General features: G+C 40.8%; 1 protein-coding gene across 6 annotated transcripts in view; it reads right to left on the bottom strand.

The window, feature by feature from the left end:
- The window catches only part of arhgap23b (Rho GTPase activating protein 23b), a 321,640-nt gene that overhangs the window by 12,918 nt on the left and 294,271 nt on the right, over positions 1 to 14,451 (bottom strand). For 3 of the 6 annotated variants that reach the window (XM_048179467.1, XM_048179468.1, XM_048179472.1), the window contains exons 7-15: positions 11,613 to 12,933; positions 7,394 to 7,549; positions 2,813 to 2,924; positions 2,359 to 2,431; positions 2,088 to 2,225; positions 1,657 to 1,977; positions 1,494 to 1,555; positions 1,312 to 1,421; positions 1,079 to 1,200 (exon numbers count right to left, since the gene is read on the bottom strand). In XM_048179467.1, coding sequence (XP_048035424.1) covers positions 1,079 to 1,200; positions 1,312 to 1,421; positions 1,494 to 1,555; positions 1,657 to 1,977; positions 2,088 to 2,225; positions 2,359 to 2,431; positions 2,813 to 2,924; positions 7,394 to 7,549; positions 11,613 to 12,933 — 2,415 coding nt within the window. The remainder of the gene's footprint in view (positions 1 to 1,078; positions 1,201 to 1,311; positions 1,422 to 1,493; positions 1,556 to 1,656; positions 1,978 to 2,087; positions 2,226 to 2,358; positions 2,432 to 2,812; positions 2,925 to 7,393; positions 7,550 to 11,612; positions 12,934 to 14,451) is intronic. The other 3 variants (XM_048179469.1, XM_048179470.1, XM_048179471.1) reach the window with 3 other exon arrangements.

Below are 14,451 nucleotides of genomic sequence, written 5' to 3'. Positions count from 1 at the left end.
GTCCTAACTTTGTCACCCATATCTTTTCCATCTTGGCTTCATTTTTGTTGAATAAATGATGACACGGTGTGATATGTCATGTGTTTTTTTCATCTGATTTTTATTTTCCAAATTTAAAGATCTGCCAAGCACTAAATGATTTTTTTGTAATGTCCTGATACAGAAAAGCATGGAATACAATAGGGTGTCCTAACTTTTTCACATGACTGCAAGTGATTTCTGCATCTCCCTGTGTGAATGAATGGCACAAACTCACACACGTGACGCTCATGGTGTTTTCAGCGTCTGCCGTCTCTGAAGACATGAACACATAAACTTCATCTCCAGAGCAGCTTTGAGAGTCACTTCACAAGCTAAGTTCACAGTTTCATTTGAGAAGAACTACTGTCAAATACATACTTAAACTGAAACAAAACTGAAAGATCTTCATGACGAACCATCAAAATAAAAGTTTAGTTTAATCAATAAATTATGACAGAAATATATCACTACTGTATACTAAAATGTACTTATCATAGTAACAATAATAATATTTCTAAGGAATATCATACAACCAATATACTTTTTATCCATGTTTTAAATTTATGTTCCATTGTGTAGCATCTTATTTGACCAAAAAAAAAAAAAAAAATACAAAATTATTAAATTATTAAATTATTAAATTATTTGTTAAATTTTCATTTGATTACATTCAAAAACTTGATTACTTTGTTAAGGTTTATATAAATATGTATTATATCATAAAACACAGAATCCCCAAAAAATAAAATAGAAAACAGAATTTAGGGGGAAATAAAATAGATTTCATCGGGTCCTAAATTAAAATGTAGCTTACTTTGTGGAGTTTAATTGTGAACAAACAAGTTTACATGTTTATATTCATTCTGAAGTCTAATAAATATGTGGAAAGCATTTCCTAGCCAATTAATGGTAAATTAATATTGTGATAAATACTAATACCGTATGATATGGAAAAAGAATATTGTGATAAATTTGTCCATATCACCCAGCCCTACCATAAAGTCTTTTCTCATAATATAGTTAATGAAACAAGCACTAGTTCACAACACTTGCTGACCTTATTATTGGAATCAGGCAGGCAGTCCTCCAGCCTCACGCCAAAAGCTTTTGGACCCATTTTCTTTCCCTTTTTCATTATGTTAATGCCCCATGGTGCCTTAGTACTCTCATCTGTTAGAGCTGGAGAAAGAGATGAGACACATATATGAAAGATACAAATGCAGACCAGAGAGTGGGTAAAGGAGCAGGGCTTAGTGCCTAAGCCTATTTGTCATGGTTCAGATAGTTCACCTTTCCCTGGGGCTCGGTTCACACCTGACAAGTTTTCAGTTTTTGATAGAAAGAAAGGTGGCAACATCCGATGAATCCTAGGAGAAGTTTCTAGCTTGTTGCCTGTTGGACTGCAAAACGAAAGAGATAAGTCTACCACACTCACTATTCTTTAGGTATGATTAAGTAGGCAAAAGAATCACCTCTGTTTCCTATAGTCATTCAGCTTCTTATTGATGAGTGCCTGTCTGGAGAAGCCCAGTTCCTGTTAGGGTGTCAAATAATTTACTGTGAATTTACAGTACATTGCTGGCTACCATCTGCTGTACTTTTAAAGATTTTTTTTTCTTTTTTCCCTCAACAAACCCCATTGTCAGTCTTGCTGTTCTCTCTGATGACTCTGATCCAGCTTAGCATGTCATCCCTGTCCTCCGCCTGCAGCAGGTACTCGCAGAAGTCCTGAGTCGTCAGTCGCAAGGTGTGTTTACGCTTTGTCTCGCTGTATGCAATGTCAATCAAGCAGCCTCGAATGCTGATTGGCTCCTCGTCTTCCCCTTGCCCATTGCCGTGATCTCCTGCCTCGGCTGCGTGAAGCACTGCCTCCCGTTTATCCTTGTAGAGGAAAAGCGAGCGGGAGCGCAGCACAGAGAAGACTCGTTTCCAAGGCCGCATGCCACCACCCACTTTCTAGATACGATAAAAAAACAGAGGTCTCAGGTTAGCCCAGAGAAATACTTTGCAATATCTAAAAAGTAATTTCATGAGTAATTAGACAGATGTATGAACTAGTGTCAGACCTTTCCCTTCTCAGTGAGAATCTGTTTATAATGCAGCCAGCCTTCTTTCCTGATGTCAGTGACAGTGATGTTCCCTAGTTCAGAGGTGGAGTGACGTTTAGACTGAGCTTCCTCTGCTGCTCGAAGGCTCTCTAGAGACTGGAAAAAAACAATACATTATCAAAAAGACTCTTAATGGATGAAGAATTACTGTAATTACTGTAAAATTACTGTAAAAACAATACATTATCAAAAAGACTCTTAATGGATGAAGAATTACTGTAAGAATTACTGTAATTGAGGTTGGATAGAGAGGAGAACTCACGCCATCTGTGAAAAAGCTTTTAACCCGTTTTGGTAGTCTCCTGTAAAAAATAAATAAATAAAATAAATAAAAAAATTACAAAGAACAGACAATAATTCTTAGGGATTGGTAAAAATATACTAGAACTGAAGTACACCCAAATGATTCTCAATTTAATCAAAATGAAAACTCTACAAAACTTTAAGCAGTAATTTGCACTTCAAATAATGTAACTTCAGTTCTAGAAGAAATTGGGAATGTGCCACAGATACTGCGCTAAAATACACACTGAGCACTGAGAATGAAAGCCATATTGTTAAGTGCCTGAGTGTTCTTGTAAAGAGATGAGACATCAAACACCATATTATGTGCATTGTGCAGTGGTTGTTCCAGAGAACAATGTTATGATACTTCTAGCTGTCCTGATACTCATCGCACTCACGAGAAAACACGGCTCTCCTCCTTGAAGGTGTTCAGACCCTCGTCGCATGACTTGGAGCGTTCCGTGGTAATGGCCAGCAAATAGGAGGAACGACGGCTGTTTTTTAGATTGCCTGTTAAAAAGAGAGTGTAATTAAAAAAACAAAAGAGAAGGTAATGCACAAAAAAGAGAAAGAGGTTATGTTGGATGAGTAAATGAAATGATGAATACAAGGGCTGAACTAGTTTGATAAATCACACAGTTATTTAATAATTCTACAACCTGCCCAATGGTTTTTTGTCTATGTAATATATGCTAGACATTAAAGGCAAAAATAAAATAAAAATTATACTTTTAAAAAGTTTAACAAAACAGCACCAGAAACTGTTTAAATTATAATGTTTAATATTTTGTAAGCCAAATGACTGCACTCCCTTTCATGTACACACTATGAAGTTGTATTTGAAGTTTAAAGGGGTCATGAATTGAGGTCATCATGATCATACTATAAGAATATCCTGTACATTTCAGAACTGAAAAATTCTTTGTCAGACCAAAAAGCTTTTATTGAAACCAAGGTCAGTGAATGACTCGATGTGAAATGTGCTAATTTATTATGTCATAGTGCAGCGAAAGACCGCCTCTGTGAGAAAAATGAACACCTACTTCCCTCTGGCGCGTTTGTGAATAGTGACAAGAGAAAATCGATACGGGATCACTGACTGGATTAAAATAACATTAACTTCTAAAGGATCCTAATGCTAGGAATTGGTTGTTTTCAACTATGTGAAAGTCTCAGCAGAGAATTACTTGTTTGTATTTGCTACATTTCACTGTGGATTCTTTGGAAAATGCAACGGGACGCACGTCTCCGTTCCCTCCTTCAGGGAACAAGGGTTACATACGTAACCGAGACGTTCCCTTTCAGTCGGTCACATTCGACGTACGTCAGTAGTGACTGACGAATTGGGATCCCAAATAAAGCGCCACAGTTACGAAACCCCTTCCAGTGCCCAGCGCAAGCTCTAGCCACCCGTCGCACCAATTGGGACAGTGAAGGGGGCGAGCTTACGCCGAGAGAGTGTACTGCTGTTACCAAATACCCACTAAGTAAACTAGACTACACTGGGGAATCGAACCCGTAGGGGATGCTGTGGAGGCCACAACCTACCAGTGGGGGAGGAATTTACGTGGAGAATACACATATGGACTGGCCCGGGGGGCAGTGCTCATATGGAGTCCCTGGGATGGCTCCACCTAGTAGGGAGAGACTCATCTGACAGGTGACAGCAGAGCTGGCTCTGCTAAGGGAAAGACACGGACTCACCGTAGGGAGTTTTAGACCGTGGACAATTACACATATGGGACCGCTCACGTAGAGGGATCGCAACATATGGAACCCAACCAACAGACAATGTCAGTGACAGATGTTGGCTTGGCATCAGACACTCCGCAATGTCCGAGCCGAAGGGGGAGGCGGAGGAACTCGACAGGGTTCGCCAAGCGGGGAACGCGACTGTAGTCAAGGATGCACATATCCGGCCCAGGGGGCGGAAGTGGCATTGCAAGCCGACACTTAGAGCGGGTTCAAGCGCGTCTACTGGCTGGTGGAAGCGAGTACACGGGAAGATACCGGCTTTACATGTAGGCTATAGAATCTAGCGAACGTGTTAGGTGTCGCCCAGCCTGCAGCTCTACAGATATCTGTCAGCGAGGCTCCCTGAGCCAGCACCCAGGAAGAGGCCACTGCTCTTGTGGAGTGGGCTCTCAACCCGAACAGGCAAGGCACGCCCTGGGATTCGTATGCCAGGGCGATGGCATCCACTATCCAGTGGGCCATCCTCTGCTTGGAGACAGCCTTTCCCTTCTGCTGGCCTCCGCAACAGACAAAGAGATGATCTGAGGTCCTGAAGCTCCGCGTTCTGTCTACGTACACACGCAGAGCGCGGATGGGACAGAGCAAAGCTAGGGCTGGGTCTGCCTCCTCCGAAGGCAGCGCTTGCAGGTTCACTACCTGATCTCTGAAGGGAGTGGTAGGAACCTTGGGCACATATCCAGGCCGGGGTCTCAGGATGACGTGAGAGTCACCGGGCCCGAATTCTAGGCACGATTCGTCGACCGAAAATGCGTGCAGATTCCCTACCCTCTTAAGCGAAGCCAATGCAACCAGGAGGACAGTCTTAAGAGACAGTGCCCTCGAACGCAAACCGTAGGAAGTGTCTGTGGCGAGGCAGAATCGAGACATGAAAGTACGCGTCCTTCAGGTCGATCGCTGCAAACCAATCCTGGGGATGGACGCATTCGAGAATGCGCTTCTCACCGACATCTGATCCACAGCAGATGCACCAAAGGAAAAGGCTGGACAGTCCGTAGAGGGCCCAGCAGAAACCGATGGCAGCACGACAGGTTGCGGTGCTGGTGAGGGGACAGGGGCCCGTGGAGCGGAGCTCGGCGAGGAAGCCCTGACCATGATCCTCAGATCACCCTGCCTATACGCCGCCGAATCGTCATTCCGACCGGAGCCGGAAAAAACGGGGCATAGGGGAGGGGACCCCCAGCTCCCTGAGAACCAAGGAACGAGAGTCTCGATCTCAGCACATGTTCCCGCAGTAAGTACATGAACTATCCACAAAAGCTGCTTCAGCGTGCTGAATGACCAAACAAGTGATGCAGCGATTGTGCCCATCAGCAGGGATCAGGGAACGACTGCACCCAGTAATGCACAGACGAAATGACATCTTGAAAAAGACGCAGGGTTCGTCTGTGAAGCTCTTTTAGAAGGGGAAGAGTCAGCTCTCTCGTGCTGAAGCACACAGGGAGTGACGCAATGTGTTCGGGTACACCACTCCCCGAATACACCGGGAGGAACCGGCCCAAATCGCAACGGACAACTGCGTTTTATATGGGAAATTCGGTTGCTGTTAAAACAGCAGTTGAGAGCTTAAGCTCAGACTCCCCGGAAAGCTCGCGACCTCGCTGTTGTGCCTTAACACCAACACAAACAGACGCTGAATCTTCAAGAAGGCTGTTTAGTTTCACTCTTCTTCTGAAGTCTGAAAGCTGGAAACCAACTGTTGGCTCCGAAGCGAAAGACTGATTGCATCTGCTTCCTATTTATATACACCTGTCGGAGGCGGTGCGCATTATGCAAATATCGTATGCCAATTTCATTGGCTTGTTTTAGTTCACTCGAAGCTGATAGGGCTCTCTAGCGATATCCCACTTCGTCGGTCACTACTGACGTACGTCGAACGTGACCGACTGAAAGGGAACTTCCATTATGAATCTCTAACTGTATTTTCACCGTGTTTGCAATGTTAGTAATGATGGAAGCATTTATTAGAGTGCAGAAACCAAGTTCCAGTAACATGATCACTGTCATCACATGATCAACAAGCTGTCTGTCATTGGCTACAATGCTCATAGTGGCAAGTTTTCATGTGTTGGAAGTAGACCTAAATATAGTGCTATAATCAACACTTTTCATGATTAGTTAATCTTGACAGCAGTAATATTAAAAACGTGGTAAAGGTTTTGCAATGGGGGTTCAATCCCTAAATGCCTGGCAGCACCAGTTGCACATGTAAGACTTATTTCATATGCAAACATGTCAGCCAATCACAGCAGTCGGTGTTTACACTGAAGTCTCACAGCAGACATGTCTATTCAAACATAGCATTCAGACTAGAGGACTAAAATCAATCAGGATAGAAAAAATAACCTTGTTTTCCTAAATTATGACAATTTTTGATGTGAAAATCATACTAACATTATAAGTTCACCTCTGGAAACACTATGAAATAAAAAAAAAAAATGCAGTTCAGGACCCCTTAAACAATGACAGCAAAATATTTAATAACCCACTTGCTCTTGCACTTGCCAGGGTGATCATTTTGAATAAAGGAAATGCGTACATAAAAAATATGAAATGCATTGTTCTTAATATAATGAAAGTCATAGTAATTATAGACATATTATTGATTTGACTGATAATTTATTGTTAAATTACTGAAGAATAAAATAATGAATTTCATAAACAGTTTTTAATAAATTAAAAATAATTACAAATACGAGTTGGAAGGCTGTGAACGTGAGGAAAACTTACCAACCATTAGTAATATTTGCAAAAAATTTTCTTAATAGTTGTTAAAATTGGGGTCTGTGTTGATGACAGATGTAAAATAGAGGGGGAAAAATATGGATGTTAGAGACTGATTGGCAATGACAGTAGACAGATAAAGAGACAAATTTAAAGGAGATTAATTATGTAAGAAATTTAAACCGAAGCAACAGGATTACAGGCAGTGTGATCAATGCTGAGGAAAGAAAAATACAAATAAGAAACATGATGAAAGACAGAGATGTTTACATGACAGTTCTAAATGAGGGAGGCAGAAAAAAAATGAAACAGTGTGACAGTGAGATCAACTGGACAGACACCTGGTAGATAGAAGAAACAGATCAAGATGATGAAACCAAGAGACCATAATCATGCACAAATGCTACAAAACATACTAAGATGAAGTTCTCAGATAGAGGAACAATAGAGGCCATTGTGAATGGAGCTGGATTTGGGGTGGTGGGGAGGGAGTGACAACTCACTGCAGTCTGTGTAGAGGAGGCTGGTAAGGGGGGAGATGAGGATTGGACAGACAGGGCTAGTGGTGTGGGCAGATGCCTGGCACAAGCTGCTGGATACCACGGACGATGCTGGTACATGGCGAGCACACAGGTCTACACTGGGACTGGTGGGCTCATCTATCAGAGGAGGTGAAAGTTAGAGGGGTGAAGGAGGTTTTAAAAGGTATTCTGGAAAGGGTAGGCTGTCCCACTGGCTCCACTGACAAAAATATTTTAGTCTTCTAGAGTTAACCATGAATTAAGAGTTCTAGGATGAAGTAATTGTAGCAAGAAGCAATTCTAAAACCTGACCCAAACCATCTGTTTTAAAAAGAATACACTTTTTTTGTGCTGATTGTGGTGGGAAATCTATAGATATAGATCGGAATAAAAGATTTGCTCATGACCTCACAGTATGTGGAAGTTACTGCGGTTACACCCACTGAGTGGCAGAGTTAGTGTTCAGCTTGAGAACAAACATTTAAAATGGGAAAGAGATGTGTGATTGACAGTACAAATAGATGCAACAAGAAATAGGAGAATACACTTTTCTTTATCTTTTTACAGATTACAGAAAGCAAATGGATTGCTTCAATTCACAGAAACAAGTGGGATCCTGGCAAATAAACATGGATTTGAAAGTGACTCATTGTAAACTGAGAGCTTCTTGGCTGGTGGCTGGGTGCAACCTCCCTGCAAAATCTCCCCTTTATTCCAATCTCCACATTGAGGTGTCGAGTCCACATTCTGCTTGCCCTAACAACTTGTAAAAAATATCCACATTCTTGGAAGAGATTTAGAATTCTTATCTAATCAAATAATTGTACCCGATCTGATCTAATATAAATAACAACAAATTTGCTGTTTTAAAAATGCCTTTACAAAAAAAGAAGGCTGCTTAAGGCAGTTCAACACTGCAAACATGGATTCAAAGCTCTAGCAAGCCAGTAAATCATCATATAGAATATTTAGTAGACAGTTTGTCACACTTTAACTCCTGTATAGTATATTTTCCATTATAATCAACTGATACTAGTAATCTATAACATACGTCATATTTATAATTTATTAAGAACATATTAATAGTATTAATATTTTTTTTAAAAATGTAACATACTGTAAATGTTTTAAATTAGTTGTGTCTTTGCATAGTATAATATATAATATATATTTTTTCTGTATAATATTAAATTAAATACTAGTACTTCCATTCAAGATGATGCAGTGGCAGGAGAGCCCACAGAGCATCAGCCAAATCAGACAGTTACAGTTAAGACTGTTAAACTGGCTGACAGTGAAGGACTATTACAGAGTGAGAGTGATAAGAAGAAAGAAAGATAGAATTAAATTATTTGATTGGAAACACTAATTACAACAACATAAATTGAATTTGCACTAAGCCTAACCATTGTATTTACAATATCATTGTAAAAGGTTTGTTATTCATTCTCTATATTAAGATGATGCTTGAGTCAACTCAAAAGAGTCAAAATGAAGGTCTAGAGCATGTGCTGTCTTCTCTTTTAATAGGATATTTGTAACAACTTGATAATTTGCATTAACAAGCACTCTACCCCACATACCCCCTAGTGCCCCCTTTTTGGGTTTAGGCCTCTGTCCCTCAAAATGTGTGTGCACGGCCCTGTTGCCCACTGTGCAGTTTTTCTAAAGCCACCAGGGTGGTGGTGGCGCCAGTGCTTGGGCCCGATGATAGATGCTTGCGACTATATTCATTACACTTTCATAAAGTTATAAACTTTAATAAAGGTGACACTTTTTATTTCATTATAACATTTGAACCCTTTGTCCTAGAAACAAAATTCTTAGTTCACCTGATTACTCTCCTCATGCTAATCACATGTAATGTAATGAGTCCTCAGCGGATGAATCTAATGTTTGCTGTCAATCACTACACCGGTGTGGATGCTGTACTTCAGAATCACAGATTCTACGTCTTGAAAGTATGACCAATATAAAACTTTTCACTGGAAAATATCATCTGAACAAGTAAGTAACATTTCTGCCACTTTTGTTCTGGACAATGATGATTAAATCTAACGATCGCTTAGTTCGGATCATGCCAAACCGTGCAAATTATTATTACTGTTATACTTTTTTCTCAAATTGTTAATGTTAACAACATTAGCATTGCGTAACTATGTGTATTTAGTGTGTATTAGAGTTACCCATAGATTTCAATTTCTGCATCCACTCCACAGTCCAAAGTCTTTTGCTTTTTGACTATGGGTAAATCTCCAGTTGTCACTGATGATGTCATTTGGATCTTTCTGGATTACAATCTGCCATCAAAATGATAAGTTTAATTATTTCAGCTGCTGTGAGAACAGGCTATAAATGATCCGCTACAAGCAGCATCCTCACATGATATAGTCTATTAGCCTGGACGGGACTCCTTCCTTTCTGTTTACAGACGTGATGTAATGACACAAAGACGAACTGCTGCATGCTCAAATTTCCCGCGGAAATCCACCAGGTCGCTCTTATTATAAAACATTATTACAAGCTTACCGTTGTGAATCGAGCTAAGATAAGGAGATAGTTTTGAAGACTGGCTGGTTATGTACTTGATCAAAAATTGATTTTGGATAATTTTTAACCAAAAAATGTTACGGACTGCAGCTTTAAATTCATTAGGTAATTTACAAAACAGACATTACAGAGATGGTGTATTTATCAGGCTGCTCAGATGAAATTAATGAGAAGTAAATGTCCTTTGTGAAGCAATGTGTTTGGTATGGTATTTTCCTGATACGCTACAGCAAACTATAAACATCTATTTATAGTTTATAAACTCTTGTTTGTTGCACTTTTTGTTTTTAAAAAAAATAATAAAAAATGCATATGGCTCCAGAGCTGCCTTGTTGCATCACTGAAACTAGTCATTAATTAGATTATTTTAAAGGTACCATAGAATTGAAAATTGAATTTACCTCGGCATAGTTGAATAATAAGTGTTCTGTACATGGAAATGACATACAGTGAGTCTCAAACACCATTGTTTCCTCCTTCATATGTAAATCTTGTACGTGAAAAACACCACGGAAAAACAGGCGAATCTCAACATAACACCAACTGTGATGCAACAGTCGGGATCATTAATATGTACGTCCCCAAATTTTGCATATACCAGCCTATGTTCAAGGCAAGGCAGTATTAACGTCTGGAGCTGCACAGCCGAAAAATCCGAAGTTATGCAGGTATTGTGAAGCATGCAAGCAGTGACAATAGCGAAAATGGCAGATGGATCGATAATAACTGTTCATGATATCATGATATATTTAGTGATATTTGTAAATTGTCTTTCTAAATGTTTCATTAGCAAGTTGCTAATGCACTGTTAAATGTGGTTAAAGTTACCATAGTTTCTTATTGTATTCACGGAGATCAGAGCCATGTTGTTATTTTAGTTTTAACCTGAAAACGCTTATAGTCTGTATAATTCATAAACACATCTGCATTCTTTATAAATCTCTCCAATAGTGTAGCTTTAGCCACGCATTATCAAACTCATTCAGAATCAAATGTAAACATCCACAATATGCCATACTTACGTGATCTGATATGCTGCATCACGAACAGTTTGTAAAGATCCATTTTGAGAGTTATTGTGAACTTCAGTATTGTTTATGCAATGTTTAATGCAGTCGCAAGCTTGGGGGCGGGGAGCACGATCATTTAAAGGTGTACACACACCAAATCAGAGCATTTTTAATCCCACCCCAAAATAGGCATTTAAAACATGGAATAATAAATAATCTATGGGGTATTTTGAGCTGAAACTTCACAGACACATTCTGGGGACATCAGAGACTTATATTACATCTTGTGAAATAGTGTTCTAGGGCACCTTTAAGTGTCCTGAAACCTCAGTTAAACATAACACAGTAATAGTTCTTGGTTCATTTTGAGCTCAGGGGTAGTATTTTAAATAAAACTGGAACTGCAAAAGAAGCAATTTTTATTTTATAACACTATTTGAAAATGGTGGGGATGTGTAGGATTTTGTGTTTAAATTCAGTGAAAATCTGAATCTGTGGCTGCGGATTCGATATGTGCCCCTACATAACTTAATTAACTCACCATAACTTAATGAAATGAAATAAAAACCTTCAAGTTGTTTTCCATTGTCTAAAGAGATCTGTTAAAACAAAGAGTATAATTTCAATCCATCCACACTGACCTATGAATGGGATGGCAGCCAGGGAGTCCTGCTCCACAGATGAGGGTGGTATGCCAACATTAGTCTGGTGCACAGAGTATTCTGACCGTGAGGAAACGACTGTGGCTGAAAGGGGTTCAGGTGAATACACAGGAAAAGCATGGTGGGGATGTTGCACACCAGGAGGGGTCTTTCTGCCTGAGGGGGGCTTTTGTCTAAGCACCACCTCCTGAACCTGAACGGGCTCCTCAGCAAACACACTGACCACTGAGCCTGCTCTAGCTGAGTCTTGGGGCTCTGCTGTGGGGGGAGTGACAAAGGATGCACTCTGCAGTGGGCTGGTTTTCGGGGTGGGGGTCCAGCTATGGTGAGGTCCGGTGTAGGAAGGGTCCCTGGAGGAGTGAGACTGTTGCATAAGATGGCTGGACTTTCGACAGAAGGAGGGGCTGTAACTACGGTAACCCACTGTCTGATCATCTGCAGTTTGTCCAAGTGAACATTTGATCTGAGCAGCTGGCTGCTGGTTATGGCTTAAGCCCCAAACAGAGGATGGCACCATTGCAGAAACAATCACGTGCTGATTGGGCAGACTTAGATGCTCCTCAGTGCTGATTAGCTGACTACTTTGATGAGGCCATGCTGGTCTTTCATTATGGGGAGAGATCAGAACAGATGCCTTTTCTAGAGTTTCTAGTGAACAGCCGTAACTCTGCTCATAGGAAGCATATGCAGCCAGCAGGTTCTCTGAAAAGGAATGGCTGGAGGTTTGACTCCACCTCCCCAGCCCATAGGAATCCATACAAGGTGAGTGTTTGGCACCCATCGCTGCTCTGTAGTGGAGAAGGAGGGTGTCCTGAGAGGTGCCATGTGGCCACCCACGATAAGACCTTCCTAGTGCCAGTCCCAGATCACACACCTGGTCTTCAGAGATGCTCTGGTGGTGATGGGACATGCCAAGGCCTGGCCGATCTGCTTGGCTGTAGTACCAATCTGACAGAGCCTGGTGGCACAGTTCACTGTGGGCTTGGGGAAGACTGCCCTTCCTAGGGAGGGGGAGTGAGGCGGAGACGATAGCTGCATTGTGGTTGGCAAAGTGGAAGTCCAGCGGGCTCATCGTTATCCCTGCTGAGGATGAGGAGCGGGTGCATTGGTGAGTCAGGTGATGATGGGCATGCTGAGATCCTACGACAATCCCAGAGTTCAGGTTGTCAGGAAGACCGTGGCTCTGGGTGGCAGTGGTGGGTTTGCTGCTTGAGTAACAGACCGAATAAGGTTCAGGAAGGTTTTGGGTTTCTCCAGTGTAGGGCTCATTCCCTCTCAAGTATGCATCTTGAGAATATGCCTGTAAGAGATGAAGAAATAAAACAAGTTAACTGTGAATGAGGATGTACGAAAAGCAAGTAGAAAAATCAAGAAATAGAATTAAAAGACCCAGTGTCACATTTGGTTTTATTTTAGTTTCTCTTTCCTAGGACTTTTAGTTAGTTTTCCCTGGTATTACCTGTATTCTGTTCCTGTTTCATTTTTCCCCTGTTTCTAATTTGTTTATATGGTCACTTATTGTTCCCTTTCGAAAGGGAACTTCAACTCTGCGCTAGACTGCACTATGGGAACTGTCACTTGTGACAGGTGTTCGAAATGCCAAGAATCACAAAAATCCAATCCTATTGGCTGGCGACAGCCTATGACGTCGAACGGAGTGAATCGTGACGTATAAAGGGAGCGCCAGGTGAGCTCGTTGGGAAGTCTGAGAGAATTATATTTTCTCTCGGCTTCCCCGGAGCTGACGAGGATGTGTTGGATGACGGTGACGTCTGTGTTTGATGTCACCGCATCCGATAGCGAGCGCTCCTCTGGCTGCTGGGTATGTGAGCTGCTGTGTTTTTGGGACGCGCTTTTCGGCGGGCTGCAGCTGCCGTGAGAGCACGTTAAGAAAGGGGGTGTGCGCGGACGGCTCGACGAACGGTTCCTTTCTGTCCATGAATGTTGCAGCTCCCATAGACTTTCCATTCTCTCCTGATCTCTGCGTTTGAGATCAGGAGGGCATGGAAAACCCCCTGGCCGTTCAGATTTGGATCTGAGCCAGACAGACGGGAGGAGGAAGAAGCGTTTATAATCGATCCCCCAGCTATTTAAAGGGCGATTTATGTCTACCCTCTCCTCTTCTTCTTCTTTCACCTCCCATTTATACATACAGTACAGTCCAAAAGTTTGGAACCACTAAGATTTTTAATGTTTTTAAAAGAAGTTTCGTCTGCTCACCAAGTCTACATTTATTTAATTAAAAATACAGTAAAAACAGTAATATTGTGAAATATTATTACAATTTAAAATAACTGTTTTCTATTTGAATATATTTCACAAAGTAATTTATTCCTGTGATGGCAAAGCTGAATTTTCAGCATCATTACTCCAGTCTTCAGTGTCACATGATCCTTCAGAAATCATTCTAATATGCTGATCTGCTGCTCAAGAAACATTTAATGTGTACAATTGTACAAAATATTTGTGTACAATATTTTTTTTCAGGATTATTTGATGAATAGAAAGTTCAAAAGAACAGTGTTTATCTGAAATCTAATCTTTTGTAACATTATAAATGTCTTTACTGCCACTTTTGATTGATTTAATGCATCCTTGCTGAATAAAAGTATTCATTTCTTTAATTTCTTTTCAAAAAAATAAAAATAAAAATTCTTACTGACCCCAAACTTTTGATCATAATAATCATAAATGTTTCTTGAGCAGCAAATCAGCATATTAGAATGATTTCTGAAGGATCATGTGACACTGAAGACTGGAGTAACGATGCTGAAAATTCAGCTTTGCATCACAGGAATAAATTACTTTGTAAAATATA

This window comes from Megalobrama amblycephala, unplaced genomic scaffold (assembly GCF_018812025.1).
Source record: "Megalobrama amblycephala isolate DHTTF-2021 unplaced genomic scaffold, ASM1881202v1 scaffold201, whole genome shotgun sequence".
Taxonomy (NCBI): domain Eukaryota; kingdom Metazoa; phylum Chordata; class Actinopteri; order Cypriniformes; family Xenocyprididae; genus Megalobrama; species Megalobrama amblycephala.
This window is presented reverse-complemented; position numbering and strand designations above follow the sequence as displayed.